Source organism: Pomacea canaliculata, linkage group LG13 (genome assembly GCF_003073045.1).
Source record: "Pomacea canaliculata isolate SZHN2017 linkage group LG13, ASM307304v1, whole genome shotgun sequence".
Classification (NCBI taxonomy): Eukaryota; Metazoa; Mollusca; class Gastropoda; order Architaenioglossa; family Ampullariidae; genus Pomacea; species Pomacea canaliculata.
Genome location: NC_037602.1, coordinates 16,002,114 through 16,023,895, shown reverse-complemented (window position 1 = coordinate 16,023,895; position 21,782 = coordinate 16,002,114). Strand labels below are relative to the sequence as shown.

Here is a 21,782-nt window from a genome sequence, read left to right as displayed (position 1 = left end):
CTAGGAAACATTTTACACAACATATTGAAAAGACCCTGCTATGACTATTATAAAAATAAGAGGGGAGTGGGTTTTAGACCGGTCGTAGACAGTTCGAAGAGAATGGGAGTCCCTTTAGTGAGTCCTGAGAAGAAAAGGAAGCCCCTGACGATTTTCTCCCGTCTGATGCGTGCATGAAAGAAAATGGCAACACAAGCAGACCATAGGCCCACCCCGGGTGGTAAACTGTCACTAGTTCAGACAGGTATATTGGGACAAGGCCGTGAAGACAAGGGTGGCACACTGTGGTGACAATGTCATCAATGCCAATGAGGCTAGCGGAGGACAGGTGTAGCTTGGCCTGGGACTGGCCAAATACACAAACTCCATTAAAGGCATTCTGTACAAAATATCCAACCTCAGGTTGTGAGACTGCTGGTCCAACCTTGTTCTAATGGTTTTGGTTTTACCCCCAGAAAATATCTGCAGACAAGATCAGACAACTGTTCGAGGGCAATGATACTATGCAGAGTGAAGGCACCATTGTGCTTGCCTGACATCTGCCTGCAATCCGAAACAAGTCTGCTTGACTTTCATTGTTTTATGTTCTCGTTGGTATGTCCAATTGTTTCAGGAATAATCAAGTGCGTATGATCTCCCTGTGACACAGAGAAATTTCTCAAGTAACGAGTTCTTCAAATTCCTCCCATTCAGGTAGCTATGGCAACACACCAGGATGTTGCCTGTGCTTACTTGCTTACATGTCAGCTGCTGAAGATGTTTCCATCTCTCAAACACTTTACTCTTCTAGTTTTTCCCATGACCCCTTGACATTATATAAGTATACCCTCCTTTGTTCACCTTCTATCGGGTAGTTCTTACATATCAAGCTTTAAAACATACATCACCTCCAATAGGACAATAATGTTGAACTCGAAACCGAATATATCTGGCATTTTCCTTCTGCAAGATAAACCTTATTCTAATGATCCAGATGGCTAAATCTGACTGTATTTTAATGTAAAAATGAGACTTAAATTGTTATAAAAATATCGAACTAATCTTCAATTTTCGCTTTTTGAATTTTTTAGCTTGCAAATCTGCTGTTTTGCTTACTTAAATCTACATAATTTGCAATAAGAGATAGCAAATGTTTAACAAGGATGTAAAAGAGGAGGATCAGCCATTTTTTCCATGAACAATTATTTCTCCTTTTTATAAATAATTCAAGACATCTGCAGACGCTGGAATTCGAGTTCTAGAGCATGTGCCTGAGGTTTGAAAGAAGCTTTGGCACAATAATTGTCTTTTTGATTATAGGGCTAAATGATGATTCCTTCTACAGTGCAAGGTGCCTGTCACCATAATGTCGAACAATTGGTTCTCATTGATGTCAAGTGGAGGTGCGACTAGAGACAATCCCTCCAAAAGCTGCTGACATTCTTTCTCTTTCTCACACACAGTCGCGCTACCATTTAAACTGAATATATTTTCTATTTATTTATAATATTGTTAAGATAATTATCGCAGATGAGATCGCTCAAATAACCTCTATTACCTAATTTAGAGGGTGGCTCCTGACTTGATAATGGCACATCATTGCTCTTTCTGTGCACTAAATGGACTTTCCCTTTTTAAAATATTTGTCTACACTTTTGTCTCTCAGGGCGTTGTTATATTATTCTCCATAACACACATTTTCAAGGGTTGAACTGTTAATATCCGAACTCTCACCCCACCCAGAAAAATCAGCAATTGTGGAAAATTGTTTTGAATGATTAAGTGATAATGTGACTCTTGAGCCACCACACACGTGTGCCTGTGTTGTCCTAATTAAATCAGATGATAAAAACTACATCCAACTGTAGGACCCGCAGGAAATGTGGGAGACCAATAAAATTCTGTCCTCCAAAAAAAACGAGGTCACATTTATTGTTGACCCACATCGCTCCACATCCTCTCCTCTTCATCAGGTCTTCCAGGCACCAGTCGCACCCGCCGCCATCTTGCTCATCGACTGCATCTCGCCGGCGTGTCCACGCTTTGCCACTGAAAATATTGACAGAGTTTTCATTTTACTGATAGCTTCCCAGACCTTCGTTTGCGATTTGCATATCTGAGCTCGGCATCACTAATAGATTTCAAACATCCCGTCGCTGCCCGTGCAAACACTGTTATGGAAAGCCGCTCCGCCCGTCTGTCCATCCCCGAGTATCATCCTCATCTTAACGAAAGCTCGCCAATCATGAGTTATGAAAGGAGTTCCACGATATGATTCCAAACGAGGTGGCGATTGTCCTCAAGCTTTTATAGACAAAATATTCTTTTTTTGTAAATATTTGTACAAAATATCTTGTTTGGGGAGGACGGGTGTTTTTGGGGAGGTTGTTTGTTTCTGCTGGTTGTTTGGGGAGAAGGGGGCATCTTAACCATCGTATTTTAGCAGTTATAAAAAAACAATATTCTGTCTCAGCCAAAGGATAGTAATTTGTTAATTAACAAGTATATGGAGATACATTTTGTATTTTAATGTGCTGGTTATTTAAAACTGTGTTGCTTCAGTGCTGTTATGATTTAAAGACATATGGTAAAAAGAATATATTAAGGATATATACTAGTAATGTTCAGAAGCGTAATATACCATCCTGAACTGTAATGTCTGTAACATGATTGACATTTCGTCTCTGATGAGATTGATGTATCTAACGAGAGACATGATTCCTCTGTGTCTGTGTCTCTGTTCGGGTACCACACACTCTCACTCTACATAACATGGAAGTGATCTCCCAAAATAGTGGGAACAATGCAAGGAATGTACATCATGGATAGTAAACTCGAGACACAAGAGATAAGGGCGAGATAGCAAGTAAGAAAAAAAAACGAATAAAAGGAAGAAACAAAGAAAAAAAACCAAACGAAACGAAGACAAAAATGACAAACAAATGCAAGAAATAAGGATTAAAAAAAAGAAATAAAAAAACAAACAAACAATAAAAGAAGATTAAATGAATGAAAAATGTTACAGGACTAACATATCAGAGACGTGCAAGCAAGCTTCATCTTGGTTGTCCATCTGTTTGTTGCAGTGTCAGCTGCCAGACCACTCCGCTACACGCTGCCCACGTTCTTGGACACACCCACCAACATCACCGCCTACCGCGGGACCGACGTCCTCCTGCCCTGCGCGGTCCACAACCTGGGTCCCAAATCGGTCAGTGAAGTAATGTCCCTTTTTCATCTCTTTTTCTTACATAACTTTTCTGTTTGATGTTTAATTAAAAGTGTTAACATCACTCAAGACTATTTGTACATTTTTATGAATAACATTTGAAGGCAATTGCTTGCAACTATCTTTCTCCAAGTCTTTGATTGGGAAGTAGCCCTGGCTTCTATTGAGCCTGGCTGGTGTCTTATAGAAAAGGCGCTTCGTAAGATGTTTATCGAAACGTGCCTGGCCCTACCGATGCAAACATAGCCACTCTTTTATCCGTTGTCTTCCACATACAAGCCCGGTCTATTTTAGTGTCTTAATCAGGATTCAAGAAGAAATGTTCCACTTCCAGTATTTTTCCACGCCAGTAAACTGCGTATCCTGAATTGATAATTGCACAGACTCGACACGAAGGCTAAAGAGCAAAGCGTGTGAACCCTCGTCACTCCAGATCGAGCCATTCATGCTTTGGACAGAAGATACACCGCGTGCAGGCCAAGACCAATACTGAGCAATAACATAAATACTCCTTATTGTAACCCTGCTTTCTGCGGCAGGACTGAAAAGTCGAAAGTAACTGCTTGGACTTGGCATACTGTCACTCCGTCTTGAGACTAGTCTTCGACCACCGCTGGCCAGACTGGCCTGACTGATGAGGTGGTGCGGTCAAAGCTGTCTCGAGTAGCCACCGAGTGTTTAACTTGTGTGCGTGTGTGTGCCAGACAACTTCAACTACTTCTGCGACCTTTTTGTGAACTCTCAGGACTTAGACTTCTAGTTCGAACACTTGCGAGTTGTCGAGAATGACCGCGCCACCTACTTGAATACAAGCCATGTCCCTATTGACTACACTGGCACAAACACAATCTCCAGACGACTGAGAAGAAGACTTGACATCTCTTTATGCACGACTTGTAGGAACCCAAGCCTCGGTGTCTTCAGAGCTTGGTTTTAAGAAAAGGAATCGGTATATACACACATCCTCTAGATGGGGCGGGTAAAGAAATGAGACCTTCAGATGAATCTGACGGGTAGATTGACTTGTAAAGGCGCAGCTATTCTAAATGCTGTTGAGCTCGAGCATCCATCAGAAATCACTGCTAGCTGGGTGTTTGCTAGAAGGGTGTTGCTAGACAAAGAGCATGCTGGGATGCTGTCACGAGACCGCGCGAAACTTGTTTGCACGAGGAGCACCGCTGTGACATCTGTGTGGACAGCACTGGAGCTTTGCTCTCAGCTAATGAAAGGTCAGGTGCGGATGATTCTCAAACAAGTCCTTATTTTCTCACACAGCAGCAATCTGTTTGAAATATTGGCTTCGTCCCTGTTGTAAAGCTGCCACACACTGACAGAAATGCTCTGATGCTGAGTAAACAGCGCCATGACAGTTCTTTGTTTCTTTGTTTGATGTGTGCGAGCGTAAAACGAGGGCGCAGTCTTGCACTATTAATTATCACTAATTCGTTACATGCACTTAAGGATGCGATAGCACAACAGCACTAGACACAGATTTTAATGTACCAATCTGAAACGAGGCCTCAACCAACTCAAACTCTGCTCAAGTTTGTCACTCTCTTGCGCAGAAGCAGCCGCGCGCGCAGAGGGCAAAAGGTCATGAGCCAGCGCACCTCGCTAAGAAATAAAAATTATCTCATCGCTACTTCCCGACAGTGTAGGATGGCTAAATATCTTTAATAACCTGCTTATTCTTTTTTCTCCCAGCTATTGGTTTTCATGTTCCTTCAAGCTAATGGTCCTAATGTTGATTTGATATCACTGCCGCATGTTGTCAGAGACAGCTGTAATTCATTCATATTTTGGTCGTATTTTTTCCTCTTTTATTTTAGTTCGTCATTTTGTGGATAGGTTGTTTTATTTACACAATATCTGTTTCATTTTTATGCACGTCTTTGTTGTCTACAAACATTACAAACACATTTTCTAAAAAAATTACAAACACAGTTTCTAAAAAAAATTCTCCATCATTCAGCTTGCACGTTTATAAAACAAGAATCTTTCTCCAGTATCAAATCGCTAATTTTTTCTGGCTGCCGACACGGACACCTGAATGTTGCTACAGCTAGTGTGACAAATTTTAGTCAGGTGAACTCAATCCCTCCTTTGTTCGCATTAAAGGTCTCGTAAGGTGCAGAATTTTTAATCGCTGGATTGAGATCAGTAGAAAGCACCATTTCCCTCAACACGGGTACATAACACCCCGTTCGCGCGACACGTCTACAAATATCACCATATACAAAAAGAAATCAAACGTGTGAAGAAACAACTGTCCATTGATACACCTAATTAACCTATGGTTCCAGCTCTCCCATTGGTTGAGCTCGTAACACAAGTCTCAGTTTTTGAACTTTTACTTTGTTTATTTACTTTAAATTTATTTGCACGATGATATTTTAGGTTTGTGTCTTGAGAAAGGTCGCCTCACAATTTGTAGGTTTCGCTTTCACGAGGTTAATTAATTACGGGTTAACCATCGATATTTAATATTATTTATAGTTTTGAAGAAACGTTTGCTCTGTAGTAAACCTTTAACACAACTTTCTCCTACTCCCCCCCCCCACACAAACACCTGCGATATCTTCTGGCTCGTGAAATGTGCGCCTGACTTTGTTCTCACAGGTGGTGTGGAAGAAGTTCAACCAGGTCCACCCCATCACCATCGGCGAGTACGTGTACGACCCGGACTCCAGCTACGCCGTGGACCGGCCAGAAAAACACGAAAGTGCGGAATGGAACCTGCGCATCAACGACGTGCAGGCCAAGCACGCGGGCACGTACGAGTGTCAGATCACCACCAAGGAGGACTTCACGCGCAACGTCACGCTCACGGTCATAGGTAACGTAGCCAGCGGCACGCATGCGCAGTGCGCCTCGGACAGAAAATGGGCAACGGCCAACCTTTACGTGTTTCCGGTCCCACCTTCGCGATTTGCTGCCATGTTTTGGCAACAGGCTGGCATTTCGTGCCTTCGTTGCCTGGCAAGAATGAAAGGGAAACAGAGTTAAACATTAGTCATGTCTCGATAGTTTGCCTGCAGCGCTTTGTTTCACAGAGTTTTCTTTGTTTGCTCGCTTGTTTGTTAACTATTAGCACTAAGGTCCCACAGGTTAAAAGCATAATGATGGTTTGAAAATGTGAACAGAGTGGTAGCCTGAGCTACAATATTAGTAGCCTTTACCATCATTACCCCCTTAAAGCCCGAAATATATAAATGTATATAAATGAACGTTCTCTACTATACAAGACTCAAATAAATTTCTCTTTATTCTTTAAAAAAGAGAATTTCAAAAGCATAACACCACATAAGTTACTTTTAAGCAGCCCTGGCATTTAATTCTTTCGTTTCAGATTCTAAGCCACCGTTCAATCCAGACTACACGTGTAAGATTCCAGTGATCTGATATTTTGAATTTTTCCTCTAATTTTTCACACTTACTAAATTCTCTCAGTCTGTTTCAGACCTTCCTCTGTCTGTTTGAGTAGCTTCAGGCTCAAACTTTAACTTCATTTCTCCAAGTGTTACTAACTGTAAAAACAAACATGTTACTAATTATTAAAAAAAAAGATGCATTACTAATTTTATTCCTCAGTGTTTCTAATTATTTTTTTTTTAATTTTCAAGAATTATAACATGTCTGTTCAGCTAGCAAAATTTATTAACTATTTCGCGACTCCAGTTCTCTTTTCTTGGCATGATTTACTTCCGCAAATTCTAACGGTAGCACAAATGTTTTGTAAAATGTCCATCCAAACAGCATACTAATATCACTGTTGCTTGTTGCTGACTTACCTGCGATTCAACAACTGTGGAATGTACTGTTCTTAGCTTCACTTCAAAATGAATGACACTTTTTGACAGTGAACTTTAGCGTGCAGTGAACTTTTGTGTGTGTGTGTGTGTGTGTTGTTTTTTGTTTTTTTTTTTTTTTTTGCTGTTTTCTTGTTTTCTTGTTGTCTGGCCTCTAATATTTGCACTACTTATCAGTTTGCTAGAAGCATGTTTGCTTTCTTAAGAAGCACAAAGAGTTCTTGCTGCCCAAAAGGTCAACGAAAACGCACTTTGAGAGTTTAAAAAAAAAATCCGTAGCTTTCTTTTGCTGCTCACTTTTAAAATTATTTGCTTCCCGTTCAGACTTTATTTTACTCATGTTTTGCATAATCTGAATAATATACTGTTTACAATGTTTTCGTTAAAGTACATGGTCTATGTCTACTAGCACAGATGAATAAGCTGACGCTTTCATGTGTACATGAATATTACGATGTCAAAACAATTTAGAGTTTCAAGAAATCGTACTGAACATTGATATTAAATAATAAGAAAAATAAAAAGCAATTAGATTAGCTTTTCAGTTTATTATAAAACATATTTCTTTGTAGTACCTTGCTTCTCGGATAGCACAATCATTAAAGAGAAATATAACACCTTGTTTATCTCAATGAAAAGCAGTTTTTTTTTCTTATTTCAGATGATGGAAGCAAGCAATACCCAGAGGACACAGGTACAGTACCCCTCTATATGGTTTAAGAAAATGTTAAGGTAGTCTTTTTTTTAAAGACTGGTTATATTTAATATGTAAATGGCACCACACGTGACTATCACAGAGGTCTTTATATTCAGTAATTTCCAAGACATCTAAGGGTAGGGGCGGCGCTAGATGCACCTTCTGTGAATACCAGAACGGATGATGATGATTGATGATTGATGATGATGACGCAAAAAATGCACGCCGCCTTTTGTCAGTGATTGTTTATAATTTTTATTTCTTTTGTTTGTTTGCTCGCTTGCTTAGTTATTTGTTTAGCTGGCTGGGTGGGGAGTATGTCGCTGATCGGGTGTCTGGCTAGTGGTCTTTGTGCAGAGTGTAGCTTTACTACCAAGACCTGAAAGCAATACAATTGTAACCAGACTGCCTTCCCTTCCTCCAGTTCCTAACTCCCTCTGGTGTATGACATGCTTGTGCTTCATATGTGCTTGGCTGCTGATTCTTCTGATTCTTTGTCTAACTATACCTGCATGCTCTCGAGTTTTCCTAACGATTCCTAGAATTAACAATAAGTTTCACCCTATACACGATTTAATGGACACCTTTTCTGGCTTATTATCGAAACAGAAAGGACAATGTTCAGGGTCAAGTTCACAGCATGTTTATTAACATAAAGCAAAGAAACATATTTTAAATTGCTAATATGCCATTTAGATGCAGTACACAAAGCCAGCTCATGCATAAAATTTTGCTAATGGGATCGAAAGCCTGGCTTATTAATTTTAGTTCTAGAAAGTTCAAAAATTGTTTTCTAGACAACTGATTACCTAAATAGATTTCAGGCCTAAGCGTTTTTAAAATTAGAAATTTGTTGTTTAATGTCCGAGAACACTAGATGCCACTAAAGCCTCATACACAATATAAAATAAAATCTTCCGTGTTAAATAGTTTTATAGAGCGTGTACATTTTTATTAGAAATTGTGATTGCTAAGTGGCCAACTGATTTGAACAAGTGGGCGACAAATTATAAACTAAGTCAGTAAACTAAGGGATGACAAAGGTTTGACCACTTCGCACTATATTTCGTGTGGATTTATCCTTGATACCATGACAACGCGACGCGCCACCAACATCACAACAAAACATTATTCTGAACATAATGCAAGAGGAGATCGTCAACTTTCTCTCAAGCTCTGTCGTCAGCGATACATCTGATGATTTATGCATCGATGAGTGGAGTGGAACCGACTGCCCCTGCTCTTCGTCAGATCATCATCAAACGTGCATCAACAATGAAGGGGAATTCAGTGTGAGGACCATGGGCAGCCATGCACCTACATTTAGGTAGAATAGTCATATGAATAGTCAACTCCATCCAACAGTGTAATTTTTCGTCAAAAATTTATAACAAACTGCCAGAACTTCTGCAAACAAATTGCTCAGAAGGGTAAGACAGACCAGATTGTGATATGGAGCCTGCAAACATCGCATCCAGTAGAGGCAAGCGACTTGTCAGTCGAGTTCTCGGTCAATCGCGTTACCACTGACATTATTCATTTTTGTGCCTTGCGAGAAATTGCGAGATCGCAGGGTCACGGTGATGTATATTTGCTTCCACGTGATTCCTTCGACAGCAAAGTAAATAAGGCCACACTTCTGTTCGCTGGAAGAAAAGGCGATAACGGACGCTTTACGTGGTGGGGAAAGGGTGATAATTTTTCTAGATGGCACAAGCACTATGGGACTCTTGATTTGGTCGGAGAGAGAACCGGGGAAAACTGTTTCACAGGTGTTACAAGAAGATAAAACAATGTATATTTGGGTCTTTCTTTACCTTCTTTTTCACTTTGTGATGTTGACATACCCTTCGTTGGCATATGAAGTACGCCAACCACTCACACTTTTTCGTGTTTGCACTTTTCCGATTCCATTTCTCAAAGAATTAATCACTTCAGCTCTTGCATGAAAAATAGGGTTTATTAAACTTCTTGTTTGTATCATTATCCGATGGGTTTGCACGCATTCAAAGATCTTACAATCAGTTCCTCCCATTAAATTAGTTTGCTAAGCTTTCAACACATGTATGGCTGCATGTCTCCACCAATGCATTTCATCCCGCGAAATTCATTTGAGACTCGATTCTCTGCAAGAAAAAGATGCATGAAAGAGTCGATATCTGTAAAGGGAGAAGACTCGAAAAAAAGGGAGTGGCTCAACGTGAAAAAGCTTGATGATAATGCAGGCTACGGTTGTTTGCACGATAGAAAGCCAGCGGCCAACCAACAGCTGTTTTATTGACTCGGGTAAATTGGATCGTTCTTCAAAACACGACACCGTCCAGGGCTTCGTCAGGCTAAACGTCCAATAAACTTGGATCACGTGACAACACGCTTTTGGCAGCGTAATCTCTGTCGTGTCGCGGGGTGTTAAGTGGGAGGAGGGGAGAAGTATTTATGTAGCTGAATCACATTTTTATTGACTTCTCTACATAGGCGTTGTTGTTCTCTGTTCCTGACGTACAACTTGTTATTATTCCGCTTGTGGATCAGTTATCTGCCCATTAATCAGTAATCTTCAGCGTATGTTCTATCGTTTTTCGTAATCAAGAAGACAGATTATAATGAATTATTTCTTCAGATTACCGATATTGTAACATCTGTAATAAAAAAAAAAACACCACGATTTTGATATGTGTTGATACATTGCGATATAATGCTGTACAATTTTGGAAAAATTTGTATGGATTTCAAGGGAAAGCCAGGGTATGATGATTACTTACATAAAAGAGTTTTAAAGTTTTCTTATTAAAACAGCGGTAATTTTTCATGAAAATCTGCATTTGGCGTTTCTCTGTTTGCCTCACACACACACACAAATAATTTGAAAGTCCATGGAATATCAAGCACCGTATTTTTAATTTGCATAATGAATGCGAAAGCTTTGAAGAAGCTTGAAGAAAGGTTTGAAATACAAGCGGATGCTTTAATGTTAAGGGATGTTAATGCGAACTATTCCAAGTAGGGAAACCAAAATTAATGATGGATTTTTATCACAAACGCATGACTCCAAGCCAGTAAGCGTTCGCTTTGCACGGAATGACTTTGCCGCAAGAGCTTCGAACCTTCGAGGCTCAGCCCTTTGCGATCGCTTTATATAGTAGGGAATGCTAACGACTGGTTTCGCATCTGCTTAACTCAAAGCTGCATGTTGGCATGGCTTGCCTCTGGCAGCATCACGAATGCAGTTCCTCTGTGTCCACTAACCCTGGCTTTCTGTCGTTGCAGGCATCAGGCTGGATGGCAGTCAGTTCGTTGAGAAGGGCATGGCCATCGTCCTAAACTGCACGGCCACGGCCATAGATTACCGCCCCAAGGGCGTGGACTGGTTCAAAGACGGCAACAAGTTAAAGTCTGATTCTCACACGTTGATCACAGAATACCAGTCGAGCGAGAATAACATCTTGCACAGCACCCTCGAAATTCTGCGCAGCAATATGACGGACGCTGGCATGTATGTATGCCGCAGTTCCAAATTCCACGTGGCCAGCCGAAAAGTCATTGTTCTCAACAGTGAGTTGCATTCACTAAGCCCTTTAATCCAACACTCATCTTGTCCATGCTCACTCTGTTGACTTCGTGTGTATCGCCCATGACACTTTCATCACTTTTATCTTTCGTGCGGACGACCACGTCCAGTTACCGATGCTAAGGTTTGTTAGTTGGAGTCCATTTTCTGCGGTTCCAAGCGACAAGGTGTGAGGACCAAATATGTATAACCACCCACAAAGTCTGTTTAGAAAGCCGTGTCTAAGGTCTGTCAGAAATAAACTTATTTGGTGTCTTGCATGTACCGTGCTCAGCTAATTAGGAGGTTAGGGGCAAATATCATCAGGTTAAACATCTGCGTCTGAGAAGATACTAGAAGAATGGAGAAATATAAATAATCTTAGAATCTCAATCTAAACTCAGTTTCCCATTCTGCTTTTTAAAAAAATTAGTTAACTCCACTATTTTCACATTTTGTCTTCTAGGAAAGCTTTTGTTTAGGTCTACTCTGTTTGCTGCATGTCATGTTTTAGAGTAAATCCAAATAGAAAGGAAGAGAGCGAGAGACAACTGTTATGTTGACATCTAAGCAGAATGAGAATGCTTATGTTGTTTTGTGTATGTGTGTGCCTGTAAATGCAGTGTTGCTTCATTTTAAGTTTTTGAAACTGCGATTCGGACAAAATCAAATTATGTTTTCTTTTTTTCTGTTCATAACAGCGGAGTCGTCAAATAAGCGTAGAGGTATGATTCAAACAGCATTTACAAACATCTACCATGATAGTCTTTAAACAATTGTTTTCTCTTAGTTATTACAGTTCATATTTAAATACTTGGTTGTCAAGCTAAATTATTTTTCGTAAAACACATATCTGACTGAAAACTGAGCACTTGGAGACTATATATCAATTCGAGCATATATTTTAATTAATAAAATTTCGAAACCATGACTACCAAATTTACAATTCCCAATATGGTTGTAGATAAGATATAGATGCTTCATCCACGCATTTCTTTTGCAGAGTCGGAAGCGGTGAGTGAGACGATGGAAGAGAAGGTGGCCCCTAATCTCTATGGCAGTGCGAGTAGCCACAGAGGCATGGCCGCCACATCAGTTCTGTTGTTCTACGCTCTTCTCTGCTGGCCCCTCCTGCGAGCAACCGTGGCCCACTTGTCAGGACAGTGACACGGCAGATACCCGGGGTATCTTGGTAGTGATACGTCCTCTAAGACTGCACTTGGCTTGATTTCCCTCCCCCCACACACGTGACGTCAGAGGGTTCCCTCCCGTTCAGCACTCGTTTAAGGGGCCAGCAACTTCAGACCTCTTGAGAAGATTCTGTTGGTGTTTATGTAGCGTATTTATGTATGGAAACAGCAAGTCCGTGTTCATTCGCTACAGTATCGCTTCCTGTGTGACGTCACTGCAAAAACTTTAGCCCTTGGACCCTTCCTTACACAAAGTTGTGGGATGGACGACTTTCTTAAGGCTAACGACTCTCCGGAAGAACACCCACGGCGCCAGGATCTGGCAACCCTCGTTCTTGGTCCACAACACAGAAGTGCGACTTCAGGAGTTAGCCAAAGTCCATCTAATCCGTACCAAAGATGCCGTGTTGAAGACGCAGCCAGAATGCGCTCTAGATGAGCCAAATCGGGAAAGTTTATCTTCAAAATTACACATTTTCTATGGTCATGAAGTTTGCCCCAAACGGGAATTTTATTAACTGTTAAACAGATTCATCTCTGCGCAGGCAAAGTCCAAGGGTTGTGAATGTCTCAGCAGCTTGTTCTTGGGCATCTGAGTATAAAATTAATTCTGATTTATCTTTTCCCTTCCCTAAGCTAAAGAAGGGGAAAAGTGTGATCTTTGATCTTCAGTCAGCTCCACCTGGACCACAGAGCGCTTGCTGAAGGTGAACCTAACCTCACAAACAGTGCAAAGATCAGGGACCTGAGTGACTCTCATGTCAGGAAGGACAGATTCTTACCGATGAACGGTATCTGAGGTTTTCACATTTTACTTGTCCAGGAAAGTAAAAATGAAGTTAGAACTGAATGTTTTTAAAAAGAAACGTAAACTGGACCCCGCTTTTTTTTTAATTCTTTTGTCTACAATGGGTGACGCGCATGCGCTTTCTGGATATTTCCGGTGTCTGAGAGCTCAGGAAAGGTCTGACAACTCACAAAATAATAAGAGAGAAAGAGAGAGAGAGCGAGCACTTCTGTTGTGTCTTATATTTTTTATTCAGGGAGATATGAATGTCTGCAGGACGGCACAATTCTAAGACAAAGGAAAGATTCGGCTTACTATCGGCAGGCTACAGAAGGAAGAAACTGTGTATATATTTTTGAAGTGGCTAAGATGGAACACGATTTCACCGTGATTTCTTTGTCTTTCATGCGTCTTTCTATTGAAATCAGAGGTAGGGCCTTACAGATGAAACAGCTCCAAAACGAAACTCATATTTTTCGTACTGGTCCCTTTTTTTTATGCTGAACATAATTTGCAATAATATTTATTAATTTAGTATGTTTTCGGTTTATCGACTCATTGATGCAGCAGAAAATGCTTAATCTATTTAAAAAATCAACTGGACTAGAAAGTACTTTGCAATGTAGTTTGCAAGTCTCTTTTTAAAGTTGCTTTAAATATTTGGGGCATGTGCCACTTTAAAACAGTTCTTTGATACAAATATATTTAGTCTAAAGAAATAGAAACATCTTAATATTCTCGACAAATGCTTAAGGAAGTAATTATACTGAGCGAAGACTTAAGAACTGTCAAGTAGTTAATTAAAATGCCTTTCGTAGTGTTTGCAAGTTTTGGTCTCAAGTCACTACAGAAACACTTGAGACCAGCCTGATGAATAGCGATTGTTAATCTAGGAAAGTTTCGAGAAAACCCTAGGGTAATTAAGACCAGCGCTCCGCTTCGACTCCACGAAGTCCCAGCTTTCATTAAAATAAATTAATTGCAACCACAGTGAGTGTTCCACAGTACTTCTGTTTAGAATTTACACTCGTCTGGGATCTTTAAACATAACATCGCAAATACGTCCAGAATCGAGGTCCAGCAGACTACTCCTTGTTTCCTTTGGGAAAACAGAAAATTTACGAGTTAGGGAATAAGGGACAGAAGTTGTAAAACATTGGACTGCGATATCCAGCAGTTATGCTCCCAACTTTGTAAGTGAAACTTTAAAATTCTTTTCTCTCTTATTATTTTTGCACATTGTTCAGCACAACTTTCAGGATCCCTCGTCTCCCCGAGGAGTGTCGCGGCTGTTCCTACCAGATATTTAAACTATTATCATGCCTTCAGGGAAGTAGGAAAATGGTTCCGAACTTTCCATCGCTGAGAAAGTCGTTATTTATTGCTGTCGTATAAAGATTAAGGAAAATCCTGGATGATGCCACATTCAATGATTGTAAGTGGATTGTCTAATCTTACGTCTATTGCTCAGTCCCTCCGTTTGTTTGTTTGTTTGTTTGTTTGTTTGTTTGTTTGTTTGTTGGTTGGTTGGTTGGTTTGTTTGTTTTCGTGTGTTTTTGTATGTGCGCATGGATGAGTTCCAACAGTAATAAGTCTTGCTCCTAATTTACATAGGTAAATGCAGATTACGATGGTGCCATTTTCCAAGAGTACATCCTTACATTTCTTTTCTAATTAATCATAAATTACATAAAGGGATTTAATACAATGCCCGGTTCCCTAATGTTACCTACTCCTTCTTTTGAATTAAACCGCTTGAGAAGGCTGAACTTTTCGAAGAGCTTTTTAGGCATCTATTCTATAATATTCATTGCAATTCTTTTGAACAGAACAACACCCATACAGTGTGTTCCGGCTGCCTGTTAGTTTTGATGTATTCTCTTGCCTACAGCTCTATCGTCTCCTGAGAAATGTCCCCACCAGATGAAATGCTAGCTTACATTCATGGCTAACTTATTTGTTAACATTATTATAGTTTTGAATGTTTTGTCGTCTTCTTAAGAGCTGGAATCAAATGTGGGATTTTACAGCCATATTTGTTTTGCCAGTAGTGACCATCGTGACATAGGGTCACGTGATGTTCCGGTGGCGATGGTAAAATGTCTTGTTTCAAGACCCAGACAGCTTGAGGTTCAGACATCAAGACAGACGACAAGAGAAAACTGTGAGACATTCCGATGATTAACAATCTGCTTGGGGTTTAGGAAGTTAAGGCGGGAAAGAAAAGTAAAATTTAAATTTTTCTGAACATATTGTATTTTCTGGCCGACATTTCATACAGTTTATATAAAAACAAAACTGGTCGAAAACAAATTTTAAAAATATGAAATATGGTCAGCGCCCTACTTAAATACCCTAAGTTGAAGTTCTTTGTGTTTGGACTCTGTTTGGTTCTGTAACTTTGCTTTTGTAAAAATAAACTACCTGAGAGATTTTTAACCTACCTCAGCACCGCTTCGCTTGGCAAGTTAAAGATCCGTGTTTCGGGGGATTTTTGTTTTTGTTTTTTTTTTTATTTATTTTGTTTTTTTTTTTTTGCTTGTTTCATTTTTTTTTTAAGATTACTGAGAGCGTCACTTGATGGGCACACAATGAGCCGGGAAATGTTTATTGTTTTCTTAAACTCCTTTATAGAAAGACTTTTTCTTTAAAGATCCACTACACAGCTCAGACTTGGTCCTGAGACCTGTAAACCCCTACTTGCTACTGGAAGCCCTGACACACTATTCTCCTCGTTTACCTCCCGTAGCTGTGGACTAGAGGACAAAGTTCTGGGCCCAGTCCACCAGCAAAGTCCTCACAACACAGAGAGACTCAACAGTAGAAGTCAGACGACCTAAAAGTCTGCCTTGCTTTCTGTTCAAAGCATCCTCAATAGGGTCTTCTCAGGGGCACAGCTATGTCAGGCAACCTTTGGGGCAGCTACGTATATCCGGTCTACACCTAAGCCCCTGCTGCCTCCTTCGTTAGTTATAAGGCCACGTTTAAATGTTTGGAAAATTCGTTGATTTAAGTTGTGAACATACTGATCCTGATTTTATTTTCACTTCACCTATTTTCTGTTTTAAATAATTCATGTTTAAACATGTTAGTGCATAGCCTTTAATATAACTTATATAACTAGTATCATCGAGCACCCTAAGGTTTAGTTCGGGGATGTTTTATTAATTTTATTTATTTATAAAATTCAAAGCATAAAATGTTTAAGTTATTTGGTTGTTAAGAGCTGGTCACCTGGTTAATTCCAATCGTTTCCATGTAAGTCTGTTGTAAGCTAGATCACATTCAAAAAGAAAACAGTTCAATAAGATTAAACAATTCTTCTTAACAGTTCTTCAGTTTGAACCTTTGGATAGCAGGCCATAGCTGTAATGTATATTCAGTACAACATGTTAGAGATGTTATTCATTCCGCGTGTTGTAAGGTATTTCCGTTGTAGCAAATTGTTTGTGGTTGATAAGTCCTTGTCTACACAAAGTAAAAAGTGAGATGTCGTGACTGAATTCATAGGAATGCCATGCCTGACTTAATCCACACTTGCGAAATTAATTTAGGAGGAAATGCTCTTATTATAAAGGTGTCACATCTCTGAGCAATAAGAAAAATCCTAGTTGTCTGTGTGCACATCTTCTAAGTGGATTCTTAGTATTGAGAATATTTTGCATGGTAGAGTTTAGTAGTACGGTGCACGGCATTTCAAGGTAGCTACTTCCTTGCAACAAACCTGATGAGGAAAATACGAGTTTCAGATTTCCACCATCCCGGTCAGCCATTCATTTACAGCAAAACTGTTGTTTTCTAACTTATAACATGAAATAGTGATTATTACTTTCTTCTTCATCAACTGAAGGGATTTATTTATTTATGTTCGTTTATTTTTTTAAAGCATTGCATTCTCGTATTCCGATATTCCTGATCCATTAAAAATTTGACTTGATGGTTGGGCAGGTTGGAGTTAGGTACGCCTCGTGTCATCCTGACGACCTCTGACCTCAAAGTCCTCAGACGACGGTTACAATGGGGTCGAAATTTAGTCTCTCTCTCTCTAATCTTAGTATACTGAACTTGAACTAAGTGCAATACTTTCATGTTTTGAAGCTTTTTTTTTTAGATAATGTTTGGAGACCTAAGATATTATTTTGCTTACATTTTGCGGTGTGGCGAAGGGCTGCATGTTGTTGTATTTCAAGATGACAATTATTCTCTCATGTTTCGTTCACGCCACCTGTGCCTCAGCGGGAGAGGATGTGTGTTGTATACTCGGGATATACAATCACGTGACCTAGCATAATTTATGTTCGTGGCTTCAGTCCTGTCGTGCTGGAAACAAATCGTCTTCAAGATTGTGGACATTTATGTACGGAAGACAAACGGTTATTATCTTTACAAAGAAACAATCTGATTGAAAAGTGAATTTGTTTGAAGTGAACTGAAGTCTAAAAGTGCTACGGAGGTTTGAAAAAAAGCTCTTCTTTCATCTCTAAACTGGACTCTCTCACACCTTGCCGCAGGCTTTGGGTGACAGTGTTGGCGATCGAGTGAAAGGCCAAGAAACAAATGTTCCAGTAATGAAAATGTTCGAAATGTCAAACGAATGACAGCAGAAGGATTTTCTCCCAAGACACTGTTTGTAAAAGGCAAACTTTGTTGCAGCAGCAAGGCAGGAAAGAGATCCTAGGAGAAATGTGTATAAATAGCTGATACATGATTAGTTTTATGTTCCTGCCTTTCACATCGTCTTCTGTTGTGTGACCTCGATACTTCTTATCTAACCTTCATCACAGTGATAATGCGAATCATCCAAAGCACATATTGACCCTCTATTTCTTTAGCTGTTTCTTCCCCTCCTTGGTTTGTTTCGTTTGTATTTTTGATAACTGTGACAGATGGTCATTTGGTTTGCATTATCTAGACTCGTGAGTTTTGTGAATTTCTGTTCATACTTTCAGAACAGTGCCGTCCTTTCTTGCAGATGGCAAACATCAATGCAGTTTTACACCATTTCTCTTCTACTACCTCAGACGCAATCAAGACAATGTCTCTTGTAGGCAATGTATTTCATAACACAAAGTACCATCGCTCCTTAAAAGCAAGAAAAACTATGGATAAAGAAAGACACAGCAGGTAGACATTAGAACAAGCATGAGTGCTGCGGGCTTTATCATTAAGAGAAAGCAGAACTTAAAAAAAAATCGACTCACCTTGAAATTTCGCAAGGTAAACTACCACCTAACTCTTTTCTTGTTACGATGACATTAGTTATCAGATAATGTCACGAATCTTCCTTGTTGAGGAATTGTTTTCGTATATAATTCAACTTCATTCCTGCATAAAGCTGTATTTAGTCATTATTTGTCAAGATCGTTGTATATTTCTTGTCCCACCCACACAGGCATTTCCTTCCTTCCAATATATCAGTCTAGATTTCGACACACATTGAATCCATATTTTACTACAACTCAGCCTTGGCTAGTCCAACTGGAAGTTTTGATTTAGAGATATAAGGATAGTAAAATGAACTGACAGAATTTAAAAAAATTCTTAATGGGCAGTAAATACATCTGCCTACACACGCCTGCTTTCTCTCTCCTGTATAAATAAATTGTCAGACATGTTTCATATTACAAATATGCAACAGCTCACCTGCTCTCCACTCATTTTTTTGGTTACCCAATACTAATAGTCGTAAAATACTGTAGACTAAAGTAAACAAATGTAATACATTACCTCTCTCTATCTCTCTCACACACACACAAACTAATTTAGGCAGTTAGCGTCTACAGAAGAGGGTGGTTTAGCAATTTGTGGAGGTTGTTAGAGAGAAAAAAGGCAGTCCGTCAGTTTCCATTTTGTTTCAGTTTGTGACATGCCAACTTAGCCTTCTTTTTCTTTAGAATACTCACCCCATACTTTTATTTGTTACTTCATCGTTCGACCTGACCTCCTTTCCTCCCCTATCCCCATTTCTGTCAAACTTGAAAAGCAGCTTGTGTTTATTGTGCACTCGGTTTTTATTTTAACGGTTTTGTAATTTTGGTCTGTTGGCGACTAGAAGCTTCGTGGAGGGTTTGGCTGACAAATTATTAGAAATCAGAAATCCCATCACAAAACAGAGTAAATCACCTGCAGTTCACCGCAGGCGGTATTTCAATTGTACTTGTTTGTAATACTGTGCACTTCTACTAATATGACATACTGATTTCAATTAAATAGCCTGTAAATTCTGAGTTCTGATTTTTTGTTATACCAGAAATCCAATGGCGAGAATCTATCATGGTTCTCTGCTTTTATTCGATCTGTTGTTTGCGAGGCATGTGTATGTCATTCGTATGGAAACGAAGTCCGAGAAAGGTGTAACACCAGCAGATATACCGCCATCTGCAAAGAAGCTTTAAGAAGCATCTGGAAGCATGCTGCGTGACAGACGTATCCCAGCGTTAAGTTTATGATATTTATCAGACCACGAGGTTCCCAGTCATTATAACACCTGACATTTGTGATGATACAATGGGACAAAAAGCATAGATGTCAAACAGCGGCCTCTGGTAATAATACATATAGATATCAGAAACACAATGGAATCTGAACAAACAAAAAACGAAACCGCACAAAAACGATTTGCGAGTGACAAACAGAACTCTAATCTGTTTTAAAGTGCAGACATTAAGTATCAGAAATCATCTGAAAGTTCATAATGCCAAGAGTACACACAAACACGCACACACCAGGACATACACTTTTTCCTACATCATGCAAAGCTAGCAAAACATTTAGAAAATTAAATGACTGCATCTTTTCAGACAGAGAAGATAATTCTTCTGACATCTTGGTTATTCAATTTGACATGTTGGCATCAAATCTTCAAACACAGCGATCGGCTGTTCCAGCACAAGAAAACAGTTTTTTTTTCTCCCCTGCAATTCCCAGATTGAAAATGATTTTTCTGAAGAACGAGTCTAAAAAATTCAACCCTGCGATGCACTTAGGTAAATAAAAGGCGAGAGAGAGATTAAAGACTATCACCCCTTTTCCATACACTGACATTCGAGAAACCTGCTCCGATATAAATGGTAAAGACCACGAGGTTACGATATCAGCCCCAAACAGCACATTTAGAACAAGCACACAAAGGACCAAATCATAATTCTACAAATGATAATATTTTGGTTCTGGGTCCTTCAAGTACAAGAGGCCATACATAAAAAAAAATTGCCCACCCTAGAGCATCTTAGATAAAGGTCATCACACCGAAGCTAACATTTTCCTGGCCTGGGGTCGTAGTAATGAAGTAGAAATAACTTAGCCTTAGGGTTAGCTGTGAGCTGAAGAACCGTTGCGGGGTCCTGTTACTGGAAGCAGGCGCAGACTTTATGAGGCTTACTGATAATCTAGAGGTCACTGCCTTTTGTATGGCCCACAGCTATGGCTACTAACAGCTTGCTAAGGCTATAGGTATCGTCTTCGTGGACCGAGTTGTACATCGGCGTCTGGATATCTATGCCACGCATGCGAACAGTAGATATGTAGATACTACGACATGCCATCAAGATCAAGCGTGAAGGTAAATGAAGAGGTTTCCTTGTTGCTGCTTTGATGCCAAACAACTTACATCGAATTATACTGTTGTGGCACATCTAATCAACAGATATGTACGAAGCGCAGTCGCCAACCTAGAAGGCATCAAAATTCCCTTCTGGCAACAGTGAAGCGTCAAAAGCTGGTCTGGTTTACCCACTCTTTCCTTCTGAGTGGTCGAGGACGAGGCGGACAGCGGAAATTTGCTGGCTAACACATAGGAATGGACTGGTCACACCATGGATGTGTATAGGTGGACTGCTGTATGTCTGCCAAGACCAATGCCTCTTGTGAAGTGATCCGCTGTTAGTCTCGGCGAGCATACACAAAGAATGTGACTAAACCGGAAGCTTTGTAGTAGCATGCCTCGTTTTAGTAATTAATCTCAAATGTGAATAAACCGGAAGCTTTGTGTTGTCTCATGCCTCAACTTAGTAGTTAACTGGAAAAAAAAAATCGTCTGCCAGCAGTCCAGTAATACAAGTTCGTGGTCACACCATGCAGGACTTGTCTGCCCGAGACGGCCCTAGAGTGGCGAGCCTTGTCAACCCGCTGCGTCTATCAAATTCCTTCGCCACCCTCACCCCACTCCACCCTCGACGACCAGTACCAGCAAAGCTGATCGTCAGCTGTTAATAGTCAACTGATACATCAAAAAATGAGTTATTCTCTGAAAGATCTTCCCAGGCTTCCTCGCGAAACTATATGATACAGCGTATTTCCTACTTTATTTACGTACGTACAGCTACAGTCAAGTGTTTGAGGCGATCACTCTTTTCTTTTCAGGGGTTAAATGTCAAGATCAATAACAAAGCTGATAACTTACCTTGAAAAACTTCTTCCTCAGCAAAGCGCACTTAAAAATCCCAAAATAAAATCAAATAAAAAGCAGTTCATAGGCAGACACCATGGATAAGATTTCAAGCCGTTCAGAAACAGTCTTATTTGAGAACATAAGCAACTCCACAA

General features: G+C 39.9%; 1 protein-coding gene across 3 annotated transcripts in view; it reads left to right on the top strand.

Moving 5' to 3' along the window:
• The window catches only part of LOC112554035 (hemicentin-1-like), a 130,889-nt gene extending 111,421 nt beyond the window's left edge, over positions 1–19,468 (top strand). The window contains exons 3-9 of one of the 3 annotated variants that reach the window (XM_025221607.1): positions 3,066–3,199; positions 5,828–6,044; positions 6,558–6,590; positions 7,679–7,711; positions 10,982–11,266; positions 11,963–11,986; positions 12,265–19,468. In XM_025221607.1, coding sequence (XP_025077392.1) covers positions 3,066–3,199; positions 5,828–6,044; positions 6,558–6,590; positions 7,679–7,711; positions 10,982–11,266; positions 11,963–11,986; positions 12,265–12,428 — 890 coding nt within the window. In that variant the 3' untranslated portion in view covers positions 12,429–19,468. The remainder of the gene's footprint in view (positions 1–3,065; positions 3,200–5,827; positions 6,045–6,557; positions 6,591–7,678; positions 7,712–10,981; positions 11,267–11,962; positions 11,987–12,264) is intronic. The other 2 variants (XM_025221608.1, XM_025221609.1) reach the window with 2 other exon arrangements.
• Positions 19,469–21,782: the final 2,314 nt, after the last annotated feature.